Here is a 27,425-nt window from a genome sequence, read left to right as displayed (position 1 = left end):
CATCTTTTCCAACAAGTGAGAATACCATGTTGACCACATTAAGTAAATCCTAAGAAAGTATTAAATTCATTTTAATTATGAATTATAAGTATAGTGGCTGGTAGTACCATATGACATTTTCCTAACTCGTTTTCTGTGTTGCTTAATGAGTAAGAAAGGATAAAATATACTGTGTTTTGTCTTATTTTAATATTTTGTTTATGACAGTATTCATCTTCATTTAAGTGTGATTTTTAAATATTTACTGTTAGAATAATTAGATAGTTTAGAAATACTTTGAAGTCAGTAGTTGTTCATTGTGTCTATGTGAATGTATGAGGATAAGACAGATGACTTTTGGTTTTGTAATAAATGCAGATCAGAAAACAAGGCATTGTTAGCTTCTGTAGAATTATTACAAGGATGTATTCTTTTATTTGAGAGTACAGCCACATTAATTTTTCCACATGTAGAGAAACAGTTTGTCCACAGTTGGAAGATAGTACAACACAAATACTCTTCTGGGTCCCCAGTGTTAAGTCTTCATAAAAGTTAGCCTTTTTATTATATATACTTTCTTAGACCCTCTTTATCTGCTAAAGCACAGAACTCAATGTAGATCCCACAAAGGTACTTATTTATTTTTTAAAAATCAGCTGTGCTTGTCATTTTAGATCATGACTCTCCTCAGGTTGAGGGGCTTGACATTTGGGCCACTGAGGTTTGATACTGTCAGTCCCTCTTCACAGAAATTCTCCTCCACTTTCACTCTGCGTTGCATTAATTCATCATCCACACGGTACCGCCAGATACTGGCAAAACAGACCATTTTATATTTTTCGTAGCCCTTTATTTCCGTTACTTTAATTATTTTTAAAGAAACCTTTACAACTGAATTTCCTGAAATAGTTAGAATGTAGACCTTTAAAATTCCAAATTATTAGTTTTAATAGTCTTAGAAAGAGTCAGTAATGGATGCTTCACCCATCCAGGACGGCTGAGATGTGGCCTTAGCTTCTGACTTCACATTCCTCCTCACCACAAAGGATGTGTTTTGAAAGAGATTTTGTTTGCTTTTTCGTATCTGACTTCATTTTTTAATTATCCTGGTATTCCCTGCTGTCTGGCTTTGATGTATTTAACTGACTAAACATTTGTGCTGTAGTTTCCTGGCAGTTACCACTCTTATGTGTTAAGTGCATTATTATGAAAAGCACTGAATGTTTGAGAGCACTATGTTGGACACTCCTGGAGATTCAAAATAATAAAATACAGTATTTTCTTGGTGTTTCCTTTAAGTATATTAGTGTGGAAATTAAATGAAAACAGAAACCTTATAATATTGAGTTTGAAAGAATTCAAAAGATGTTTAAAATGTTAGAAGCGCTTCCAGGCCTATACCATGCTGAACTCCTAGGTGAGCTTCTCTCTTAAGGTGAAGCAGATGAGCAAGAACTCAGGTTCTCTCAGTGAGCACAGTGACCTCCAAGGCCTGTGATATGAGTGGTGTCAAGCATTTAGTGAACACTTACTATATTCTGACTCTTTGGTTAAGTATTCATTATTGGGTTTAATCCTCATAGGAGTAAGTATAAGTCTAAGTATTTATTATCCTTATTTTGTAAATGTACACGGTAGAGATAAAATTTGTCCACGGTCCGCCCAGCTAATAGGCAGTACAGCTAGGATTTAAACGTGGGTCTACTACACCACCAAGCCTATGCTGGTTATCATTCCAAACAGTGTTATTAACCACTGCAACACATGGAAAATAAATAAATGATTTTGGTGCTTATAGCCATGTTCTTTAATCAGTCAAATCAACTATTACACAGTGAGTATAGAAGAAGTGAGTGTAAGAAATTTCAAGTTAATCTGTAAGTTTACACTTCGTTGTGTGATGTTATGAGACTTATAAATGTAGTTTAAGGAAATAGGCAGGTGCATTTAAAACGTATTTCTAAATTTGCACATGGTTTAAAGTTAGCTTTCAGGACATTTAACTTGTATGTCTTGCATGTACACACATGTTTAGGAGCACGTGTGTATTATGAAGTATTTAGAGTGGTCTTTAAAAATGTGGTTATTAAAAAATCAGCTTTTGACCCATTAGGGGTCTTTTATAGATTTCAGTTCTGTAAATTTTTATAATTCTGCAACATTTTTATTTTTCAAAAGGTAATTTCTTTTCTGCAGTTTTGTCGATCTAATTCAGTCATAATGGACCATACATTGTAGAGTGGCTTTTCTGTTTCGCTCATGAATTTGAAATAACTTTGATTGTATATCAAGATACAAATTGCCAGGAAGAAATGGATTATATACTGAATATGATTTGGAGTTATGTTTATAAAATATAAAGCATATTTTATAAATGTTCAGAATGAGGTAGACTGTGATGGTGCATATTTGGAAAGAATTTCATGATTGATTCCTTCTGGTTCACTTTTTAAGAATTGTATTGGCTCTCAATTTGTATAATTAAATCTTATTTTGTTAGCTTTGTAGAAATAGAACTTTGTCAAAATTGTGATGATTTGAGAAGTTGGCTAGGGATAGAGAATTGGCAGGCAGTGTTTTTAGAGAACAAATTAATGAGAAATTGCATTTTGAAGGTGAAAAGAAACATTTTTCTTTTTCCTCTTTTACAGCATCCCTCTCCCCTGCACCTTGCTTGAGCTCTGCACTGTGGTTTTTTTTTCTTCCCAATTTTTTATTGTGTTAAAATACACATAAGATAAAATTTAATGTTTTAATCATTTTCAAGTGGTTCAGTGGTATTAAATACATACGTAATGTCTGTGCTGTAATTTTTATCAGAGAACTTAGAAAATGGACCTGCCATACTTTCTCAGTACTTCCTGCTTTGCTGTGTGGATCATAGCAAAGTGCTCCTATACATTCTGTTTTCTGTGTGTTTTGAAGAGAGAAAGAGGCGAGGCACTGAAGTTCAGAGCAGGACTGAACTTGCCCACTCATCAATTAAACTGTCAGTAGCTAGCACATAAGTACATTTTTAGTTCTGTCTGATTTGTATCTTCTAGTCCTTCGCTGTTTTTTCCTTAAGGCGTAAGTTTTTAGTTCTATATTTCTTTTGTGTTAGAAAGAGCTCTATAAAGTAGAGAAACAAAACATAACAGCTCCACCCATGTGGTACTCCTTGTTCATGGTAAGAGCAGTAGCAGTCACAATCGTTACTCTCTTCAAGCGAAAGAAAAGTTCTCCTTTTGAGTTTTCGCAGGTAAAAATAGAGAAGTACGGTGCTGAAGAGATGTTTACGTACAAAAGTTTCACAAAGAATTATTTTAAAAATTATAAGTAAATTTGAATTCACTTACTGTGTTACTGAATGTTTTCCCTATGCACTGTCTTTCATAGGCAAGAGGGCACATTGGGAGATGCAGCTTGCAAGAGTCCTGAGTCTGATCCAGAGGACTTCTCCGATGAAACAAATACAGAGAATCTGTATGGCAACTCTCCCCCCAGCACACCTCGACAGATTAAACGCATGTCAACCAAACACCAGAGGAATAATGTGGGGAGGCCAGCCAGTCGGTCTAATTTGAAAGGTGAGTCTTGTACTTTAGAAAAGATGTACAAGAGGGCATGGCATTTGATTGATTCTTTCTACAATAAGGTTAGCAATTTCTTTTATTTTTAATTTGATTTTCATGCTCCTGTTAAGTTCCATTTTTTTATTTTTAGATTATTACTGTTAGTGTTAATAAAAGAGACACATAGTTTTCCAGAGATAGAAAGGTTTGTCCTGAGGATGGTTAAAGCCAGCATTGCGCGAGGCATTTGAAGATGTGAAAGAGGGCAAATGTTTCCCAGTGTACTAATCCAAGATGGCTACAGGTTCCATGGGATAGATGGCCTTCTGTTCTTTCAGCCTCTTAGGCTGAAGTTTCTAGATTCTCTCTGCCCAAAAGTGGTATATTGGGGATTTGAGGAGAGACAGAGCCAGGCTGTCTTCCCCTGGATTCCCTCTGCTCTCTGCTGGTGCCCCGGGGTGCTGCCTTTAGGGTATAGGGCTCTCTCTTTCGCACTAAGCACAATGACTAGATGGTACCCCTCACCTAACAACCATGACAGAACCTGCTTTCTACTTTTCTCTTTCTTTAGGATCGTAAAGTCCACATATTGCTCTACTAGAAGGGGAGATTTTCGTGCCCCCCCCCCCCCCGCCTCCTTTTAGTGGGATGTAACTGTTCTTTTTTTGTGGTAGATGAATTGAATGATATTGCACTGTAGCCTCCTTGTGCCCTACGTGATGGCCTGGAACCTTGTGGTTTTAGAATTTACCTGTTAATCTTAGCAAACCAGTTGTCCTAAAACAAATGCCATGTATTCCTGGAATTTATTCAGCTATTACTGCATGACATGTGGATTTGAGTCTTCATCTTGCCCGAGAAATTTCTCACTGTTGACCTCACACTCATTTCTACCTCTCCCTTTCTATAGTCTGTGTTTGTTCTTCCTCTTTGTTCTGCTTCCTCTTTCTGTAGATTTCCTCCATATATTGAGCTTTGATGGCTGTTAGTGGCATCTTCACTTTGCATCCCCATCAGAGCCCTTCCTCAAGAGAGAAGGAGGGCAAGAGAATTGGGTTTTGTTGTGTTGATTTGCTTGAGTGAGATCCTATCCAAGGGAAGTTCCCAAGCAGGAAAGAGTCTTTCCCACAAATGATTTTTCCACATGAGATACTTCTTATAAAACTTGATTTGCTGTAATTTTTTAACCTACCCCTTTGGAAACTTCCCATTGCAATTTGTCATCTTGAAAATCATTTCTTGTGCATTTTCTCAAAGAAATTTCTCAAATGGCTATAGAAGTTTCTTATATATGGTAGGAATCAGTGAAGTAGCATCTACTGAATCAACATTAGTTAATAAATATTTGCTTTGTGTTAGTAAAGTGAGAAGATGTCGGTAGTACACTTGCTTTTTCTTGTTGATTCATACTATTTTCGAACATGAGTTGAGAACACAATTTCCCCTTTTATACATTGAGAAACTGAGGCCCAGGGTTTCAGAGCAACTCTTTTTAAGTCCAGAAGGCTTGAGATAGTGTCAGGACTAATTTGTACCACTAGTTCTCATGGTACTCTATTTGGACTACTTCGTAGTACAGGCAACAGCGGTTACGCTTATCTGAAGGCAATATTTGAGTTGACTTTTTGGTCTTTCACTAATCAGTGAGACAACCAGTCACTAGATGTTTGTTGAGGTTCTGCTGTCCTGCTGGGCTGTGTGAGAGATAAAGGGAAGGGAAAGGATTGGCCCTTTTTCTCCACAATTTTTAAAATTGTTTATTTTATGAAATTATAGAATTTTAGAGCTGGAAGGAGCCTCAGAGATTGTTTGCTCAAGTTCCTGCCATTTTTCAGATGAAGAAGCTAATGCTCACAGACCCTTTGATTTATAGCTATCTGATAGCAGACCCAGGACACCAAAATCCTTAATAACGTGTTCTTTTTCTTATCTGCAAAAGATAATGTGTTTGTTGCAGGAAATTCAGAAAATACAGACAAAAAGAAAATCACCCATTGAACCTGATACACAAAAGTAGCATCATTCTTAGCAAACTATCACAAGAACAGAAAACCAAACACCGCATGTTCTCACTCATAGGTGGGAACTGAACAATGAGATCACTTGGACTCAGGAAGGGGAACATCACACACCGGGGCCTATCATGGGGAGGGGGGAGGGGGGAGGGATTGCATTGGGAGTTATACCTGATGTAAATGACGAGTTGATGGGTGCAGCAGACCAACATGGCACAAGTATACATATGTAACAAACCTGCACGTTATGCACATGTACCCTACAACTTAAAGTATGATAATAATAAATAAATTAAAAAAAAAAAAAAAAGTAGCTTCATTTACCGTTTGTAAAAGCTTGACTACAGACTCCATAGCTTTTTGCTATATATGTTTATGTTGTACTATCTTTATAATGGCTTCTTAAATTTAATGTTTTATGAACTTTTTATGTCACAGAATAACCTGTACTTTTAATTTAAATGTCTGCTATATCATTTGCAGCAGCGTCTTCACAGTTGTCATTAGCAATTACTGGGTGCTTACTGTGGGTTAAGCACTGTGCTTAGCACCTCAAAAGAATTATCTTTTGAATACTGTAATAACCCAGTAAAGTGTTGGTCTTATATAATACAAGTTAAGTATCCCTAATCCACGTGCTCCAAAGTCTGAGGCCTTTTGAATACAGACATGATGCTCCAAGGAAATGCTAATTGGAGCATTTTGGACTTCGGATTTTTGGATTTGTGGTGCTTACTCGGAAAGTATAATGCAAAGATTCCAAAATCCAAAACACTTCTGGTCCCAAGCATTTCAGATAAAGGACTTTAAACCTGTGCTTATTTTATGGCTAAGGAAACTGGCTCAGAGCAGTTTTACGGCTTTTAATTTTAAATGTCTCAGTCACGTGTATATTAGAAAGTAGCTTCACGTGTATGCCAGCTGGTGAATTATTTCTTGCCAACATTCTTGTTTATGAATACCAAGACAAGGTGGAAGTGAGATGCCAGCAGTAGACAGGTGGGCCATTTTAATGTTTTAGTCTTGTGTTGTGATGGTTAATAGTCCTTGAGAATTTATTTGTTCTCAGACTATTGCAGCACAGCATGGTGGACAAAAGCAGAAACTTGGTTACTCGATCGCCCAGACTCCAGTCCTGGTTCCACCACCTTCTGCATATGCAACCTCCATATATCATTTTCTTTACCTGTAAAATCATCTGCCTTATAGTGTCATGAGGATTATGTATTCAGTATTAACTATCATCATTATTATTGTAAACTCAGGATTTCTTTTTTTTTTTCTGAGATGGAGTTTCACTCTTGTTGCCCAGGCTGGAGTGCAGTGGCGCGATCTTGTCTCACTGCAACCTCTGCCTCCCGGGTTCAAGCGATTCTCCTGCCTCAGCCTCCTGAGTAACTGGGACTACAGGCATACGCCACCATGCCCGACTAATTTTGTATTTTTAGTGGAGAGGACGTTTCACTATGTTGGCCAGGCCGGTCTTGAACTCCTGACCTCAGGTGATCTACCTGCCTCGGCCTCCCAAAGTGCTGGGATTACAGGCATGAGCCAGCGTGCCCGGCTGTAAACTCAGGATTTCTTCCCAACACTTACTACTTTTTTTCTTGACTTAAATCTTAAAGCAAAATTAAATAATTATATTGTTGACATATCCTTATTAAATGGTGTTCCCATTTTTAGGACCCTGAGTTTTAGATTAAATGATTGTCTGAAGTCATGTAGCTACTGTTCCTGTTTCTGTCCTGCCTGGACTACACATTTCTTCGTATGTCTTCCTAGTCCTTTGCTTTATCTCACTACATATGCCGCTAGTACAGTTTTTTGTTATTGTTGCTGTTGCCTGTCTTTCCTTCCTTCCATCCTCTTCCTCTCTTTTCTTTCTTCTACCTTTCTCACTCTTTCTCTCCTCACTCCCTTTTTTCCTTTCCTCCTTCTGTTCTTTCCTTACTTCTCCTCCGTTCTTTCCATTGAATCAGCATTTGAGTGACTCCGTAGGCATGTGTTCTTTTGGCAGATGAATAAGACCTAGTTCCAGGTCAAGTAGGGAGTACCCAAATGACCAACAGTACAGACCCCTCTGGATGCACACAGGAGGCAGTGTTGAGAAGACCTGGGCTTGGGAAGACTTCTAGAACAAGTGATATTTGTGCTGTGACCTCAAGGCTGAGTCAGGAAGACCAGTATTTCAAACTAGCATGTGACTCATAATAGTATATTGGCCCCCTCAGTATTTTGAGGAGTTTTTTAGAATTAATTAGATTGGTCAGATTTATTTAAAAAGCTGTCCAAGGAAATGTGAACTGTTACGTTATTTCTTTCTCACTGCAACAGGCAAAGGCTGTCTGAGTCATACTATTAACTTTAGAACTGTGGTCAGAGTTGGACTCATCTTTTAAACAAACAGTCACCAATAACATTTGCATTTTTCACATTATCTATCGTTGTGTAACAAACCATCGCGAAACTTGGTAGCATGAAAGAGCAGTTATTTTATTGCTCATGATTCTGTGGTTCAGGTGTGTAGGCAAGGCACAGGTCATCCCTGTCCAGGATGTCTGGAGCCTTGGCTGGAATAGCTCAGTTGGCTGGAAACATCCTGGCTTGGCTGGGGCCCTAAGTCTGAGCCCTCATTTTTTTGTCTGCATGGTGTCTGCTGGATCTCAAACGTCCACGATGGCTCCCTCACTCACATGTGTCTGTTACTTGGGCTGAGAGGGCAGGAACAGCTGAGGGCTGGCTGGCACGGGTTTCTTTCCATGTGACCTTCCACATGGCTAGCCTGGGATGGTCCCTGGGTAATTGGACTTCTTACATGGCAGCTGTCTTTCCTGAGAGCAAGTGTTTTGAGAGACCAAGGTGGAAATTGCAGGGCTTCGAGGCCTTAGCTTCCGCAGTTGTGTAGCATCACTTCTGTTGTGTTCTCTTAGTTCCATGAGGCTGGCCAAAATTCACTGTGGGAGGGGACTGCTCAAGGCAGCCATACCAGGTGGGGTTTGTTGATTACTGTGGGAGGTTAACTCCTACATGCATTCATTGTAAAGCTTTGGGGAATTAGAATTTGGTCAGTCGTACTATCTTTGCGTCCCCTAGCCCCTAACCCACAAAAATGCAAAAAAAAAAAAAAAAATCAGGTGCATCCCTGAAGTAATATAAGGACCCAGAAAGGTAACTGAGGGAATGCTTTAGAGGAAGAGATACTAACCAGCAATACTGGCTTTTTAGCTATGGTAGCCATGCTCATGAACTGATCATACGGGTATGATTCTTGAAATGTTATTACCGCTGTAGGCTCAGAGTAGCTACTAATGTCATATGTTTGTTTTTTATAATTGTAAATCCAGATGTTGAGAAAATTGGTAGCCCTAATCTTGGTGCATATGTGTAATTAGACAATTGACTCATTGAAATTATTTGATGGAGTTATGATAGTGCTAATTTCCTGCAAATCATTATCAGTGACATGTTAGAATGGGAAGTTATAGACAGGAGAAATTAGAGATAAAACACTGGTACTAAGAAGAATGCCTGTATATTAATAAGCTCTTAGTTTTCTAAAGATAAGAGAGATGCACACCATAATACAGCATTATGGAATTTTACAAAGTTAGTTGAGTTAGAACATCCAGTATATAACTGCTCTTTTCTACTTAGTAATAGGTGGAGGCCATTGTTCTGTGTAAGCACATTGAAACTAAAGTGTTGTTTGGATCATTATAACCATGTTCCCTATAGTATGTTTCCATATTTTCAAACAAAAAATACTATTGTGGGGAGCATCTCTGTTCATTTATCTTTACTCATATATGGAGTATTTTTGTAGATAGTGGTGGAATTGCTGTATTGAATGGTATGTATGTTTTAATTTGGTAGATATTGTGCATTCTTCAAAAGTACTATTCATTTTGATACTTCTACTAACAATGTATGAATATCTTGTTTCTTTGTATTTTCTATATTATTAATATAGAAAATTTTAAACTGCCAGTTTAGCTGTTTAAATTTGCTGATTTCTCATTTTACATTTATCTTTACTAAGGGGAATATAGTTGGGGATTGTGGTTGAATGCATGAGGCCAGTATGAAATTTACTGGAAATATGAGGCTACATATAAGTACAATATATAGACATTTATATGGTGTGTGTGCAACCTACACACACACACAGATATATACAGCTTCAGAAATGTCTCACTTGAATCACAGTATTTAATTGAATGCAACTACTTACAAAATGTGAAGAATCAAAGAGAGTTCAAGTTATCAGAGCCCTATTCCTTTATATTGCAGTCATGAGGATTGTGGGCCCCCAGAAACTGCAGATTTTATTATGTGCTGTGTGCATTTTTGTAAGTAGTCCATAGTTTTCATCAGATTCGCAAATGTAGTCTGTGACCCAAAAAAGGTTAAGAAGCATTGACCTAGATAACATTTACCACGAATTTAACAAAACTGCTCATCTTTTTTTTTTTTTTTTTTTTTTTTATTTAAGAAAACTGCTCATCTTGACATGAGTTGCACTCAAAGGATAAAGTCGTCAGATGCATAGCAAATTCAAAATCAGTGCAAAGCCTACTCAAGGTCTCTTCCACACTAGCCAAGAACAGACTCCCTCAACTCCACATATGCTGGTTTAACAGAAAATGACTTTTTAAAAGGTCATAAATGTCAACAAGTTTGTTCAGTAAGAGGATATTATCTTTGTGCAGATAGAGATAGAAGGGAGGCAGCAACTCCTGTGAGGGGCACCCACTTTCTCCCCATTGATCAAACACTGTTCTCCGTGCTGCTGGCCAGTGGGCTCTGCAGGTGCAGTTAACCTCCCTAACCTGTTGTGTTGAGCTAATGAAAGGGAGATTGTCTTCCTCGGGCTGACCTAATCAGAAGCCTGGGAGCCTTGGAGAAGAAGCTGGAGGAGAAGCTGAAGCAGCCATGGCCAGAGCGTGAGTAGGAGAAGGCTGTGGGTAGAAGGCCGAGGTGGAGCAGAGCTAGAACTGCTGCCCTCGAAGGAGGGCGTATGGCAGGAGGACCAGCCCTACCTCTAGCAGCTGCCCGAGGGACATATAGCTCTAGGATTCACTTTCTCAGGACCCAACCTGACTACCTGTCGGCAAGTCCGTGAATGCTGACCATGCTGATGCCTTCCCAGCACCTGTCTGTGGGTAACTATCTGTAACAGGAGCCGCTGGGGGCTGGAGTGCAGGCTACTGGCCTCTCTAGGCTCCGGTCATCCCTGGTCCCTCCCCTAACCCTGATGAGGCCCAGGACCCTCAGCCCACAGGCATCTGTGAGGGAGCAAGGAAGTGAACCCCTGAGATATGGCCATTTGCAGGCTGTTGCATGGAGGATGTGCCTCTAGGGGCCCAGCTGGTATGGGAACAAGGGTAGGGCCAGGAGCCTGTTGTGGGCTAAGGCTCCAGAGAGGACCATGGCCATTGCAGCAGCAGCTTTAGATCTGGTGACTTTCAGGAGCACAGGAAATCATCTTTCAGATGCCTCTGGGGCATGGCCCCCAGATGCACTTGGGCCTCAAGTGGGGCTGCCCTGTGCAGCCACTCCCACTACAGCTTGTACAGGGCTCTAAGCTCAGTGTCTTGTCTTGGACCTTTTAGACCAGTGTGGCTGTTACATGGAGAGCTGACCAGCAGAAACTGGTATCTCTACTTCAGGTGTGGACCACTTGTGATACCAGATGGACAGAAGGTGGACAGACCCCACCCACGGACAGGCAGATGCTCTCAGGGAGGGTAAAGGCCTTCAGTTATTGTTTTTTGTTTTTGTTGTTGTTAGAGATGGGATCTCACTATGTTGCCCAGACTGGCCTGAAACCTCTGGACTCAAGTGATCGTCCGGCCTCAGCTTCCAGAGTAGCTGACCCTCCTGGTGCGTGCCACCACCACAAGTTTCAGGCCTTCTTTTAAAGGGCTTTTATGTGATTAAGTCAGGCCCATTCAAGAAAATCTCCCTTTTGATTAAACAAAAATGAGCTGGCTAAGGGCTTTAATTATGTCTACAGTCCCTTCTTAGCAGCAGGATGTTAGTGTATGTTTGAACAGTGGAGACAAGGTGCTGTGTACTACAGAATGACTGCTGTGTCTCATGGCCCAGCCTTCACCAAAAGCTGAAAATTCCTGTTTTATTGGGAAAACTTTCTTAATTTATATGACAGTTTTAAAAAAGGCATTTTATCTAAAGACTGTTTGAGTGTTGGGTAAGGATGATTAGCTCTGCATTACCTGGAAGTCTGCTATCTGACTTCCCAACTGATGTAACCTACCAGGTAAACTCAAATGAACTCAGTAAATAGGCTTCATTTCGTACTGTGATGAGTATTAAATTTAACACCACAGGAGCTAGCTGTGGTGTTTTTTGAGATTATACTTTTGGATAATGGTAGTCATTACCAATTTATAGCAATTAAGATTTTGATAAGTTTTGGACAATATTTAGTCAAATATAACTATTTCTTCTTAAGTTTGATTTAAGAGAAAGACCGTCAAACCATTTTTTTCGTTCAATGTTTGTTTTCTTTTTAATATAGCAGAAGGAAGTACATTCAGTTTATCTCATAGTTTAAGTAGGTTAAATAGGAATTTAAAAGACACCCAAGCCCAAGCCCTTTTCAGAATGTTGCTGGGTGATCATTATCAGCTTCATTTTGCATTTCTATTCTAGTACTGCCATAGCGGGATGGTCATCAGCCATAGCTGGATTACAGAGATAGAGCAAATATTTTGCACTTTATATGAGAGTTTGTACACACACACAAACACATACGTGTCCCTGTTAGGAAATATCTCAAGGTGTATGTGTGTGTACATGCATGCGTGTGCCTATCTATGTGTGTGTAAATGTGTGTATCTGCTAACAGTAGTGAAATTAGAATGTTTGATTTTTAAAGAATATCATACTGATGTAAAATGGAGCTGGTAAAATGGTTACAAGTCAGATTCAGTCTGTATAGCTAGTGAAATGTTTATGTCAACCAGAGTGGATTTAAATCCATATTTCAGCTCTTTAGTCCAAACTTAGCCTGACTTTCAAGGTTCTGGTTTGTGTTTCCAGGCTTCCATATACAGACTCGGTGTTCAGCCACATGCTTTTCTTTGCTGCCTTTGTGTCTCTTCTTGCTCTTCTTTGCTGGCTTCAGATACGCTCTTGCATTCTTTGCTTCCCTTATTTAAGCTTCCATTCTTCAAGGCCCCAAATCAAGTACTTGCTTTTACTTTAAGCCTTTACAGACTAGTTAGCCCTACATAATCTTTTGTGGTACTCACTGTCTTAGCCTTTCCTTGGTCAGTTGGTACTGCCTTGCAAGCACCTTTGACAAGTCCAAGGATGGTGTGGTGGCACCAACATGGGCTAGGACCCCTTTTCTAACATTAACCATCTGTCTAAACATCTGTGTTCTGTGGTAATCTTCATCATCATATTGTTATGAACGTTACGACAATGTCTGTAAAGCCCTTACCTGGAAAATAGAAGCTGGATAAAGCAATTTCTCCAAATGTGGAGCCATTGTAGCCATGTCAGAGATAGTGGAAGCAGGCCCAGGAATGTGCCCGTTAGCAGAAACGCAGGTGATTCGGAAAATACACTGAAATTTGAGAAGCTTGAATGAGATGATCTCAAGCCCCTTCAGGTTGCTGACTTGTCTGGTATTCTAGGTCATCATTGCTCTGAAGATCGTCTCATACTTAAAGATTATTCATCTGTTTACATCTCATTTGAGAGCTCAAATAAGACTGGTTTCTAAAATTTGGAAAATACATATATTGGAGAACATAAAAATTGCAAGAGTTTGATTAAAAATATGATTAATACATATTCTAAAGAGCTTTTTTTAGTTGTAGATGGTGGGAATTCATTTGTTTGTCTTATATCCATCAGATGAACCATATTGCTTGTCATTGGTTCTTTACAGTTTCGTTGTAAAGTTTTCTTTTTAAAAAATGTTTTATATTCTTCTGATTTTACCGGAATTATTGGTGATTGGCCAAAGGAAAAAGTGTTCCAGAGGTTTGCTTTAATTGTGCTACGAAAATCACACCATTTATGTATTTATTTATATTTATTTATGTATTTTTATACTTTAAGTTCTAGGGTACATGTGCACAACGTGCAGGTTTGTTACATATGTATACATGTGCCATGTGGGTGTGCTGTACCCATTAACTCGTCATTTACATTAGGTGTATCTCCTAATGCTTTCCCTCCACCCTCCCCCCACCCCACGACAGGCCCCAGTGTGTGATGTTCCCCTTCCTGTGTCTAAGTGTTCTCATTATTCAGTTCCCACCTATGGGTGAGAACATGTGGTTTTTGGTTTTCTGTTCTTGTATTAGTTTGCTGAGAATGACGGTTTCCAGCTTCATCCATGTCCCTGCAAAGGACATGAATTCATCCTTTTTTATAGCTGCATAGTATTCCATGGTGTCTATGTGCCACATTTTCTTAATCCAGTCTGTCATATATGGACATTTGGGTTGGTTCCAAGTCTTTGCTATTGTGAATAGTGCTGCAATAAACATACGTGTGCATGTGTCTTTATAGCAGCATGAAAAATCATACCATTTAATTTATAGTCACTTGGGAGATCAGGTGTCCCATTCATCTTAAGTTATTAGAAACTATTTTTGTAGTGCTGTAATTAGAACTTGCCAAATAAAACATTCTATATATCTAACCCCTGTACTTTTTATTCATTTTCCTTTTCAGAAGCTCTGTTTGCATTTGACTTTTTTGTTAGTTGCAGGGAAATTTAGCATTAATAGGAAACCAAACAAACAAGCACACCTGTCCATTAGTAATAGGCTTTTGGTTGTTATTAAAAAGTTCCTTAGTCATGTCAGAGTGGGTAAAAACAAAATGTAAAATGCTGAGGGAAATTCCTGTATCTAAGTCTATAGACTCCCCCACCCCCCAACACCCTAATGTTGTTCTCAGGTCTCCCTTAATTGATAAGTCCCTTATGATTTTATAGAGGCCTAACTGGTCATCAGTTGCCAGAAAGCACTGTTGGGTTTACTCTCTGTGTTAGTCCATTTTGTGTTGGCTATAAAGGAATGCTTGAGACTGGGTAACGTATAAAGAAAAAGGGTATTTGGCTCACGGTTCTGTATGCCATACAAGTATGGCACCAGTACCTGCTCAGCTTCTGGTGAGGCCTCAAGAAACTTTTACTCATGGCAGAAGGTGAAGAGGAAGCAGGCATGTCACATGGAGAGAGAGGAACAATAGAGAGCTCTCACATGAACCAATAGAGTGAGGACTCACTGGTTACCGTGGGGAGGGCACTAAGCCATCCGTGAGGAATCTGCCCCCATGACCCAGACATCTCTCATCAGGCCCCACTTCCAACATTGGGGGTCACGTTTCAACATGAGATTTGGAGGGGGCAAACATCCAAACCAAATCACCCTGTCTCTCTTTCTGTCACAAGTCTATTATTTTAAAAAGGTAGCTACTGCTGAGGTGGAGTAATTGGTATATCCTTTTTGCACAGTAGCTAGACTGGAGTTTGTCTATTTTAAGTTTGAATTGCATCATTATTTAAACGAAGGTGTATACATTTATATTTTTTCCAGAACCAACTTGGATTATGTTTTGGGGAGAAAAAAAAAAGAAGCTTCTCTGTCCCATCTGCTCCTTTCCCAATTTGCTTTTCCTTAAACATACTATGTCGGTCCAAATGTTAAACCATTGCTTTATGTGAACACAAAATTTCAAAAAATTGTGTAATATACTGTTTTGTATCCTGTAAGGTAAACTTAACAAGATTTGTATTTAACTTATAAAAGTTAGTTTTTCAGGTTTGCTAAAATGAGATTACGTTTATGTAGAAAAATGGGATTTTGGCATTTTTTTCTCTTAGGTTGCTTTAATTGTTGGAATAACGGTCTAGGATGAGAGGCTTCATCTGTTATTATTTTCATGTTTTGCCCCTGGTAAGTGCAGCGTAGATTTGGAATAATGCTTGTAGCCAGTCTTCTGGGATTATTAAAGGCATCCTAATGACTCTCATTTAATCCTGGGTTTTCCCTTAGGACTTTTCAATCATAGGTTAGAAGAACTGGAATAAATTATATAAGAAAAGTAATATTTTTTCACTGTCAACTATTACTTTCCAATTATAAATTGCATGCAGATAGTCTGTGGCCATTATCAATAATGCACCACAATAGTTTTATAAAGTATTTTAAAATCCCAAAACCTAAGCCAACAAGATTTTTTTTATTACACAATTTTTTGTTTTCTTTGATTCAGAATCATTTATTTGGATGTACATAGTAGTTAATACACATTCTATTCTAGGTCCTCATTGCCTTTCTTCTGCACGCTTTTCTTAGATGTTCTTATCTCCTATCACGATATTAAATAATATCTGTACATACTAATAATTTCCAAATCCATTTCTCTGGGTTTCTCTCCTGAGCCCAACATCTGTTTTCTTAGTTACCTATAGATATTTCCACATGCATGTTCCATAAGCACGTCAAATTCAGTGTATTAGAAAATAAATTCATTTTCTTTACCTCCAGTCCTACACAGTGATACAATGTATATGTCATTTTGTGTTTCCCAGTAGTAAAGTATAATATAAATTATCTTGAAAAATATAGTGGAGTTAAATGTGGAAGCACTTGTCACTTTTGCTTTCAAAATACCATTTTTTAAAATAGTATGTATGTGCTCTGTTAATAAAGGTATAAAAAACACAGAGTTAAATGCAACAGAGCAAGAGATATAAAGAGTTGGTCTAAGCAGTTTTTTTGATATAAATAAGAGTTGATAAGCATTTATAGCTAGAAACAATAAAACTGAAGAAATTTTCTTAAATGGGCTATATAAAAAGTTTAAAGACATTTAGAAGTAAATAGATTAGTACTAAAGATAAAAATTCTATCTTAAAAATTTTTAATTTAAAAAATAATAGTAATATTAGTTTGTATACTAAAATACAGCAAAAAATCTCTGGACAGATTGGCTTAAAATCTTTTTTAATGGATCGTAAAGTAAATTTAATATAAGGCAAATTTAATGTAAGGTTAATCAAGCTATAAGTGCTTTTGGGAAATTTGTTTAAAAATCCTTATTTTAAAACAAATTTAAATCAATTAGGAAGTAAATTGGTTTTAAGCAAATTTTCATTGGTGCATTGGTTTGTGGTGTATTGGTTTGTAACCCATGTAAATATACCCTAGTCCATCAATTTTGAAGATATGTTAATATGTCTTTAGATATTATATTCACAACTAATCTCTTATATATTCACAATTAATCACCTAAAACTAGGTGATATTATATACTGAGAAAATTATATAATAATTTCTTAGTATAATTGTTATATTAATATAATATATAATAAAATTCTTAGTATATAAGAAATATATACTAAGAAATTATAATATATTCTGAGGTAAAAACAGCTTACAATTGATGGTGTGTTCTTATAATTGGAATTTTTATTTATTTAAAGAGATCTTTTATACTTTCTGATATGTAGACACATATTTTACTTATGCATATATATATGTTTTAAAAAAATGAGCCAAGCATAGTGACTCGTGCCTATAATCTCAGCACGTTGGGAGACAGAGGCGGGAGGATTGCTTGAGCCCAGGAATTTGGGACCAGCCTAGGAAACATAGTGGAATCCTGTCTCTACCAAAAAAAAAAAAAAAAAAAAAAATTAGCTGGTTGTGGTGATGCGTGCCTGTGGTTTTGGCTACTTGGGAGGCTGAGGCGGGAGGATTGCTCAAGCCCAGGAAGTTGAGGCTGCACTCCAGCCTGTCTCAAAAAAAGAAAAATGTAAATGAAATATATTGGCAAATATGTCCCTAAAATTTACTTATATCATCATTGATTATATGTAACATTCTGATATCAGAGATGTTAACATATGAAAAAGTGTGTGTCCTAGATTCAATGAAATAAACTATGCCTTGAGGGTAGAGGATAGACTGGGATGGCATTATAGGTTTGGGCATTATCGATATATGATGTGGAAATGAATGAGAACACCCAGGGAGAAGAGATCTAAGATTAGCACTTTGAGAAACATTAACATTTTATGTAGTGAGCAAAGTTCCAAGGAGGTATTGAAAAGAAGGGAATTAAGGAAGTGTAAGAACCCGGAAGCAACAGAATGAAAGGATTTCAGTAACGTAGAGCAATTAATAGTGTTAAAAGTGCCATACAGGAAAGAGGATGTATGTGTGTTCATTTCAAAGCTTGGAGTCAAATTATAGAACCTTTTCTAGTTGTTTGAAAGAAATGTGTGATTTTTGCTTTTTTCACATGAATTGTAAATGATTTTATGTGCCGGTATAACATATTAAACAAATTATACCAAATTAGTCTATATGTCTTCAGTCTTGATAATTTTAAATATAAAATGTTATTGCCCACTTGTTTATGGCAAAGAAGAAATAAAGGAATAGAATAAGGTCAATGTTTTTGTCTGTCAGCTGTCTTTCAGTTTTTTATGAGAATAATCTTAAGGTGCCTTAAAGGATTCTTGCATCGATCTGCCTAATTTTACCAATGACACAAGTGATCCAGATAATTTACGTGATTTCCTCTTAAGTTTACACATTTAGCTAATGACAAATGCAGGAATTAAATATATTTTCTCATCCAAGTTTCCGTCCGATCTCCCATGCTGTTTCTTCCTTCTTAAATTGAAGGTGATTACTTACAGAAGTTTGGTTAAATGATTTGATAACTATGCTTTGTAGCATGGAAATTAACAGCTAGTTTAGGTGATTAGTTGTGAATATAAGAGAATACAGCAAATACTGGAAAAACGGAATTTTTTTAAAATATAGAGAAAAATGTCATATATTTTTTGATTCCTTTGATTTTCAGGATATGGTATGCTGTTTTTCTTCCATTTGCAGCCTGAAAATATAAATACATGTGAATATCAGTTTTATTGAAAATATTGAGAGTAGCTTCATATTTTAGAGTTAAATAATGTTCTGTTTTTTTTTTAATAGAAAAAATGAATGCACCAAATCAGCCTCCACATAAAGACACTGGAAAAACAGTGGAGAATGTGGAAGAATACAGCTATAAGCAGGAGAAAAAGATCCGAGCAGCTCTTAGAACAACAGAGCGTGATCATAAAAAAAACGTACAGTGCTCATTCATGTTAGACTCAGTGGGTGGATCTTTGCCAAAAAAATCAATTCCAGATGTGGATCTCAATAAGCCTTACCTCAGCCTTGGCTGTAGCAACGCTAAGCTTCCAGTATCTGTGCCCATGCCTATAGCCAGACCGGCACGCCAGACTTCTAGGACTGACTGTCCAGCAGATCGTTTAAAGTTTTTTGAAACATTACGACTTTTGCTAAAGCTTACCTCAGTCTCAAAGAAGAAAGACAGGGAGCAAAGAGGACAAGAAAATACGTCTGGTTTCTGGCTTAACCGATCTAACGAACTGATCTGGTTAGAGCTACAAGCCTGGCATGCAGGACGGACAATTAATGACCAGGACTTCTTTTTATATACAGCCCGTCAAGCCATCCCAGATATTATCAATGAAATCCTTACTTTCAAAGTCGACTATGGGAGCTTCGCCTTTGTTAGAGATGGAGCTGGTTTTAATGGTACTTCAGTAGAAGGGCAGTGCAAAGCCACTCCTGGAACAAAGACTGTAGGTTACTCAACACATCACGAGCATCTCCAACGCCAGAGGGTCTCATTTGAGCAGGTAAAACGGATAATGGAGCTGCTAGAGTACATAGAAGCACTTTATCCATCATTGCAGGCGCTTCAGAAGGACTACGAAAAATATGCTGCAAAAGACTTCCAGGACAGGGTGCAGGCACTCTGTTTGTGGTTAAACATCACAAAAGACTTAAATCAGAAATTAAGGATTATGGGCACTGTTTTGGGCATCAAGAATTTATCAGACATTGGCTGGCCAGTGTTTGAAATCCCTTCCCCTCGCCCATCCAAAGGTAATGAGCCGGAGTATGAGGGTGATGACACAGAAGGAGAATTGAAGGAGTTGGAAAGTAGTACGGATGAGAGTGAGGAAGAACAAATCTCTGATCCTGGAGTACCGGAAATCAGACAGCCCGTAGACAACAGCTTCGACATCCAGTCGCAGGACTGCATATCCAAGAAGCTTGAGAGGCTGGAGTCTGAGGATGATTCCATTGGCTGGGGAGCACCAGACTGCAGCGCAGAAGCAGGCTTTAGTAGACATTGTCTGACTTCTATTTATAGACCATTTGTAGACAAAGCACTGAAGCAGATGGGGTTAAGAAAGTTAATTTTAAGACTTCACAAGCTAATGGATGGTTCCTTGCAAAGGGCACGTGTAGCATTGGTAAAGAACGATCGTCCAGTGGAGGTAGGTTTCCAGTAGGCATTAATACGATGATGTCCTTAGTTCCATTTATCGATTGTAAATTATAATGTTGGTGTTATGTACTTTCATATTCTAATATTTTTAACACAAATGACAGTTATAAATTGCACATTTAAGCATTTCTGTAAAGTACTATGATAAATAAGAAATATATCTATGAAAACTGCATGAAATTTGGTGAATTAAGTGCCAGGTGGTATGTGGAGGGAATAAGTTCAACCATGTAATTAGAGGATGGCAGAGGACAGGCTGGGTATAAATAAAGACGGAAGGAAGAAAGTCATAGTCGTGGATGATGACAAGCTGCATGTGAGTCAGGAAAAAAAGTCCACATCACACTCAGGTATTTTAAATGAATAGGGCACCCAAGGTCACAGAGAAAGTTCTTTCTTTATCCTTTGAAGTTGTTTTCTCTCTTATGATTAGCATGTCAAGTTTTGGTCACTGTATTTTAAAGAGATGTAAATTATAGAGAAATGTCAGAATGATCAAAGGGAAAAAGCCAACACTATCTGGCAAGGTTAAAGTGTTGAGTGCAGATGATGAAAGTTTAAGGGAAGTCCTGATTGTTGTCCAATATGTGTTTCGAGATGTGTAGATTTTTGTGAGAGGAATGTGCCCACTAGAGGAAGTGACTTGAAAACAGTATAGATTTGCTTTTGATAGCTTGACGTGTTATAAATTCCTTATTGTAAAGGGTGTTAATACTAGAAAAGGGCATTTTGTGGGATATCGCTCTTGAGAGTCCAAAATAGTACTGTACAAGTGATTTTGCTCTTCTCGTGAGTCTGCACATTGATCTGGCTAAAAGTGAAACCCAAATCTTTACAATACCTGATACCTGTGTGAAGTCTGTGATTCTGAATTTTAGTGGCTATATACATACATATGTACAGTCCCCTCGGTATCAGAGGAGGTTTGGTTTTGGAACTTCCCACGAATCACAAAATCCTAAAATGCTCAAGTCCCTGATACAAAATGATGCAGTATTTGTGTTTAACCAATGCACAGCCTCGTATGCTTTAAATAATCTCTAGATTATGTGTAATGCCGTATGTAATATAAACGCTATGTAAATGGTTGTTAGTACTGTATGGTTTAGGGAATAATGACAAGAAAAAAGTTTGTACGTGTTCAATACAGATGTAGTTTTTCTTCCCAAATATTTCTGATCTGCACTTGGTTGAATTCATGGATGTGGAACCCACAGATATGGAGAGCTAACTGTATATACTTGTTATTTTAATTTTTTTAACTTCAGTTTTTTTACAGAACCTGGCTTGCTTTAAATTCATAAATGATAAACAATTTGGAAACTGTGGAGAACACCTGAAGAGAACTTGAGTTTGCAAGATTTTAATATTTTATTCTGACAGCCAGATTATGAGCCCTTAGGAGAAAGGGTTAAGCATTCACATGAATTCAGGAGGATGTTTACAACACGAACCAGTGCTTTGTAGCTATATTTTAAGAGATTTACTTTGAATATTATTTTGATTGGAAATCTTAAACATGAATGATTGGAGTGGTTTAATTTCATTAAGGACATATGTTGGGCAAGACAGGGTTGATGTTTAATTTGTATTGTGACCACTGATTTTGAAGTAACTTGAATGAAGAAAAAAGTCCTGGCAGTACCAATATCCCTTGGTATCTTATCCCGGAGGATTTGTTCCAGGACCCCTGTGGACACCCAAATCCTTGGATGCCCCAGTCCCTATATAAAATGGTGTAGTATTTACATACAACCTATGTGCATCCTCCTGTTGCTTTAAATAATCTCTAGATTATAATACCTAACACAATGTCAGTGTTATGTAAATAGTTGTTATACTGTATCTTTTTTATTTGTATTATTACTGTTACAGTTTTAGAGACGGGATCTCACTATGTTGCCCAGGCTGGACTTAAACTCCTAGGCTCAAGCAGTCCTCCTGCCTTAGCCTCCCGAGTAGCTTGTATTACTTTTTATTGTTGTATTCTTATTTTTAATGTTTTTTCAAACATTCTTGATCTGCGGATGCGTATCCCACGGATTCAGAGGGCCGACTGTATAACCTCACCTCTAATTCAGTGGTTCTCATAGGAGAGCAGCACGTGAGAAGAGGCCACGGTGGGGCAGGGGTGGGGTGGACATGTCAGACTTCCGTAAACTGCTTCACCCACCCTCCCTCCCCAGATTGTCTTCTTCCTCTCCAGGCTCTTCATGGTGATTAACGATTGCTACTAATGAGGATTGTATCCCTTAGATATGTTATAGCAAGAAAAGATTGAGAACAGGTGCACTACATTTTATATTAGAACTCACATTGAAAAAAAGACAATAATAGTTTCCTCAGAGTTTTGAATTCTTATCTGAGTTGTAGTTCTTTGGTTTGACCAGTTGAAATTTCACTGAAGAGGTCATCTTTGTTATAGAAAAAAAGAAACACAAATTCAAAGTTTATAAAGTGTATAAATGAAAGACTTTATTAGAATTTTGTGTGGATTGTTTGCTTTTCAAAAAATGAACTACAGAAGCCCCTGTTTTAAATTTTGGTTCATAAAATGCTAAGTGTTCATCAAATAATGAAAGAGTAACAGAGAGCCAAAGTGGGACTTCTTCGTATTAGTGATTAATCCAAACTAACAAAAGATAAGGCTCTACAATTCTGATTAACTTCATGGGAAAGTAAGATTTTATTTTTATTCCCACTTTAGGAACATAATTTCTGTAAAGGGAGGTGTGTGTGTGCGCGTGTGTGTGTGCGTGGGTATGTGTGTGAATATGTGTACAGTCCCCCACTCCCAGGTTTGTTTTAGTCATTTTACTTAGTATGTCAGGAAAAGAGTCACAATTTTGAAGTCCATTAAGTGGGTTTCATTCCTCCCTGTGACCCTTTCTCACCACAGAATGTTGTAAATAGGAATCTTTCTGACTCGAAGCCTTTGCATTTGTAGAATGGGTATAATACTACCTTCTTACTTACCTCACAAGGTGGTGGTTGTGAGGCTGAAAAAGATATGTGGTAAGTGGTGTATGTGTTCCCACACTGCTGTAAAGAAATGCCTGATACTGGGTAATGAATAAAGAAAAGAGATTTAATTGGCTCATGGTCCCATAGGTTGTATAGGAAGCATGGCAGGCGGCATCAGCTTCTGGGGAGGCCTCAGAGAGCTATAGTCATGATGGAAGGCAAAGCCTGAGCAGGCATTTGTCATGGCAGGAGCATGGGCGGGGTGAAGGTGCTCCATTCTTTTAAACAACCAGATCTCTTGACAGCTCACTCACCATCATGAGAACAGCACCAATGGGATGGTTCTAAACCACAAGAAACCCACCCGCATGATCCAGTCATCTCCCACTAGGCCTCACCTCCAACACTGGGGATTACTGTACAACATAGCGTGGGGGCATAGATCCAAATCATATCAAATGGTAAAATGCTATGCAAGTCAACCACAAACTTTTACTTTTAGAAGTTTTATTACTTTTTCTTCCTTGAAGCCAACTGTAAATCCATGTGGGTGCAATTATACTTTTATTTTTAAAATGTATTCTGCCTTTTAACCTCTGCCAAATAATTGTACATTTTAAGGGCATACATTTTAGGCAGTAAAACCTTTTAGGTTTAAGGACTGTTTTTTGTTTGTTTGTTTTGAGGCAAAGTCTCGTTCTGTTGCCTAGGCTGGAGTGCAGTGGGTCATTCTGTTGCCCAGGCTGGAGTGCAATGGGACGATCTCGGCTCACTGCAAGCTCCGCCTCCCGGGTTCAAGCAATTCTCCTGTCTCAGCCTCCTGAGTAGCTGGGATTTCAAGTGTGCACTGCCACGCCTGGCTAATTTAGAGATGGGAGTTTCACCATGTTGGCCAGGCTGGTCTCAAACTCCTGACCTCAAGTGATTCATCTGCCTCAACCTCCCAAAGCGCTGAGATTACAGGCGTGAGCCACCGCGCCTGGCCAGTGTTTTTGTTAATTGTTAAAATATCTGAACTGACAAGGTACCACAGATTGTACATAATGCATATTTTGCAGTTTTTGTGGTTTCGGTGATAATAGGAATGAATATAGGTGAAAGATTTTGTAGAAAAGAAGAAATACATGTGTGATATTTGATTTTTCTTATCTATGTCTTTATATTTTTTTATTAAATTACTTGTAACCAGTGTTTGCAAAGCACGTGTGATGTTACATTTGATTTCCCTTTGTTTGTAAGCATGCTTTACAAAATAATTTTTTTTGAGACAGAGTTTTGCTCTTGTTGCCCAGGCTGAAGTGCAATGGCGCCATCTCAGCTGTCTGCAACCTTTGCCTTGGGGGTTCAGGCGATTATCCTACCTCAGCCTCCAGAGTAGCTGGAATTACAGGCATGTGCCACTACTCTTGGCTAATTTTTGTATTTTTAGTAGAGACGGTGTTTCACCATGTTGGTCAGGCTGGTCTCAAACTCCTGACCTCAGGTGATCCACCCGCCTCTGCCTCCCAAAGTGCTGGGATTATAGGTGTGAGCCACCGTACCTGGCCCAAAATAATTTTTCTCTAAAACTTGTTTATATTTCAAAATCTTTTAAAAGAACTGCAACTAGTGATACTAAAAAAAAAAAAAAAAATCTGCAGTTTGTTTTCATAATATGAATGCCATAAATACCTTTAATGGTTTGTTCAAAATTATGTGAAGTTGTAGCTCCGTACCTTCTGTAAATCGATTTCCTCAGAACACATTTCTAGTTACATAGGCAGTCTCTAATTGAAACACATGGATTAGTTTCCAAAGTTCCCTTGAATAGGCAGTTGTTTGGGATCTTGAAAATACTGATCTATAGAACAGTGTTGTAAATAAGACAGTCTCAGATTATCAAATGAAGCTTATTTAAATCCATGTAACTGAACTAATAATACCAGCTGCAGTTTCATCCTGACTGTAAGGACTACTGTAATATCATAGGAAAAAAGAGGAGGAAACCTGCCCTCCCCCGTATCCATTTGTGGGCCCAGATACAATCCAAGATGTTTTTTATATTTTTGCATTTATCTTCTACTTCTCTTATTCCACTGCTGTTTAGAACATCCCAGGATCTTATTGTTTGTACTTATTTTTCCCACTTTGCTGTCATGCCAATTCTTCTAGTCTGAGTGTTGTTGATCTTGGGTGTTAGGGATGAATGTATCAGCCATTTCATAATGTAGCATGGTCTCCCTCTGACAGGGATTGTCTCGCCTCCAGCTCTTGCTCCTCCTTCATTAGATGTGCTTGTGTGGTGACCCTTCCCAACCCTGCTTAAAAGTTAACAAGAGTCATCTCAGCAGTCCAGTAGTTTCCAGGTGTCCTTCCCAACAGCTACTGTAGCTAAGGATGGGTTTTGTAATACTATTTACAGTTCAGTTTAGCTTAGAAATTAAAACCATGTAAACATATATAAAAGATTTATCCTTAATATCAAAACTACTCCATACAATTCTATTTTTTGGAGCAAACTTTTCATCTTGGAATAATATCAGATTGATAGAAAATTTGCAAAGATAGTGCAGAATTCTTATATGCTCTTCATCCAGCACCCCTTAATACTACTTCTCACTTACCCTATACATTTGTTAAAACTAATATATTAACTTTGATACAAAGTGCTGTTAATAAACTTATTTGGATTTCCCACTTTTTCTACTAATTCCCTTTTCTGTTCTAGGAACCAGTTGAGGACACCACATTGCATTTAGTTGTCACGTCCACGAATCTGAATTTGTCTGATGTGTTCTCATCATTAGACTGGGGTGATGGGCTTGGGGATGGATGCCACAGAGTTGAAATGCCCCAGTCGCATTGCATTGTCACTGGTAATGTTAACCTTGATCACTTGGTTAAGGTGGTGTCTGCCAGGTTTCTCCAGGAGTTACCATGTGTTCCTTTCCATACTCTACTTCTTTGGAAGTAAGTCACTACGCTCAGCCCACTCTCAAGGGGAGGGAAATTAATCTCTACCTCCTGGAGCGGGGAGTATCTAATGTATACTTGGAATTTCTCCAGGCGGAAGTTTTGCTGCTTCTCATTTATTTGGTCATTTATATCAGTATGGACTCATAAATGTTTTCTGTTGTTTTTGCTTTGAGTTATAATCCAATCCCATTGTTACTGATTTTGTTGCTCAAGCTGTTCTTCTTTTAGCCCATTGGAACTCTTTCAGTTGCCTTCTGTGTCCTTTGATACGCTCCCCTCCTTTTTGTATTATTTTCCTTTTGATTTGCTTTTTGAATCATTTCTTACTTTCCGGCATCACAAGATGCTCTGGGCTTGTCTTGTATTTTTCCCTCTTTCTGTCCTCTGGTTCGTTTTACTGGATAATGGTATTTAGAAATGAAGATGTGGGCACTGGGTGTGTTCGTTGCTATCAGGGTGTCATTGCTTTTGGGCCTTCTCAGTGACAGAATTAGAAAATACAGGTATGTCTACTAACCTGTGTATACACAGATCTGTAATTCCATATCTATCAATCTGAAATAACCATGAGTTCATACTGATGTCTCTGGCTCTGATCCAACATAAGGTTCATTCTGACTTTCCTCCCTTGCTTGTCTGTAACTTACTTCTCTTACAATGGTAAGCCTGGCTCCCGTGACTGCAATTAATTACATGTTTATTCAACCCTACCATACATGTAAAGTAGTTTCAGAATTGCTGACTGGTACCCCTGTGAGGAATAAATTTATCAACTGGGGTTTTTCAGTCAAGTTCCTTTTGTCTTTAACCTTAGTCAAAACACTATTCTCCAAAGTAACTTAGGTCAGCACCTTTTTCCTTCACCTTCTTCAGTGAGGTGGTATCATACTTTTGTAATTTAATTAGATTCATTTATTTCATCTGCATTGCATCCTGGGATTCTGCAAAATCCTGGTTGACTTTTTAAAATATGCATACTCTAAAGTTCACTCTGTAATGTATAGTTCTGTGGGTTTTGTGCAATTTAAAATGTTAAATACAAAATACTGTAATATGGTTATTTTGTGCTCCTTTTTTGATTTCCTTATGAACTTTATTTTCAGAAGAGAAAGACGAATATGTTTTAATGTAATGTACAAAATGTATAATTGTCTGACTTTGTTGCCTCAAATATTAGGAATATTTTTGTTTTGGTTACTGTCTTGATTGCTTTCTTTAGAATTGGAAATGATCATGTAGTTATTATAAATTTAATGGCCAATGAAATACTCTTTGTCTTTGGATTCTAACAATAGTTGTGCTACTTTTTTCCTGTACACACAGGAAATACTGAAGAGGTTGCCATTTATACTCAAAGCAGACAAACCATCTAGAAACTAGAAAATCTATAACAACAGCTACCATTTATTGACTCTTACAGTGTGCCAGAGTCAACAACCCTGTGAAGTGGTGGTGTATTTACATTTTACAAATGAAGAAACCAGTTTAGGTATAGTAGATAACTGTCACAAAAATCACAGAGCTATAGATTGTTAGAGGGATTCAAGTTCAGAATTCTGGGGTACCAGACTTCATGCTAAAT

The 27,425-nt window shown here is 38.0% G+C and overlaps 1 protein-coding gene across 6 annotated transcripts in view; it reads left to right on the top strand.

Annotated features, from left to right (window-relative positions):
• The window catches only part of MAP3K4 (mitogen-activated protein kinase kinase kinase 4), a 126,869-nt gene that overhangs the window by 39,218 nt on the left and 60,226 nt on the right, over positions 1 to 27,425 (top strand). For all 6 annotated transcript variants that reach the window (XR_003119119.1, XM_025383656.1, XM_025383654.1 and 3 more), the window contains exons 2-3: positions 3,358 to 3,548; positions 18,550 to 19,913. Coding sequence is in view for 4 of the 6 variants with exons in the window: in XM_025383656.1 (XP_025239441.1) it covers positions 3,358 to 3,548; positions 18,550 to 19,913 (1,555 nt within the window). In the remaining 2 variants the exon portion in view is untranslated. The remainder of the gene's footprint in view (positions 1 to 3,357; positions 3,549 to 18,549; positions 19,914 to 27,425) is intronic.

Source organism: Theropithecus gelada, chromosome 4 (genome assembly GCF_003255815.1).
Source record: "Theropithecus gelada isolate Dixy chromosome 4, Tgel_1.0, whole genome shotgun sequence".
Lineage (NCBI taxonomy): Eukaryota > Metazoa > Chordata > Mammalia > Primates > Cercopithecidae > Theropithecus > Theropithecus gelada.
This window is presented reverse-complemented; position numbering and strand designations above follow the sequence as displayed.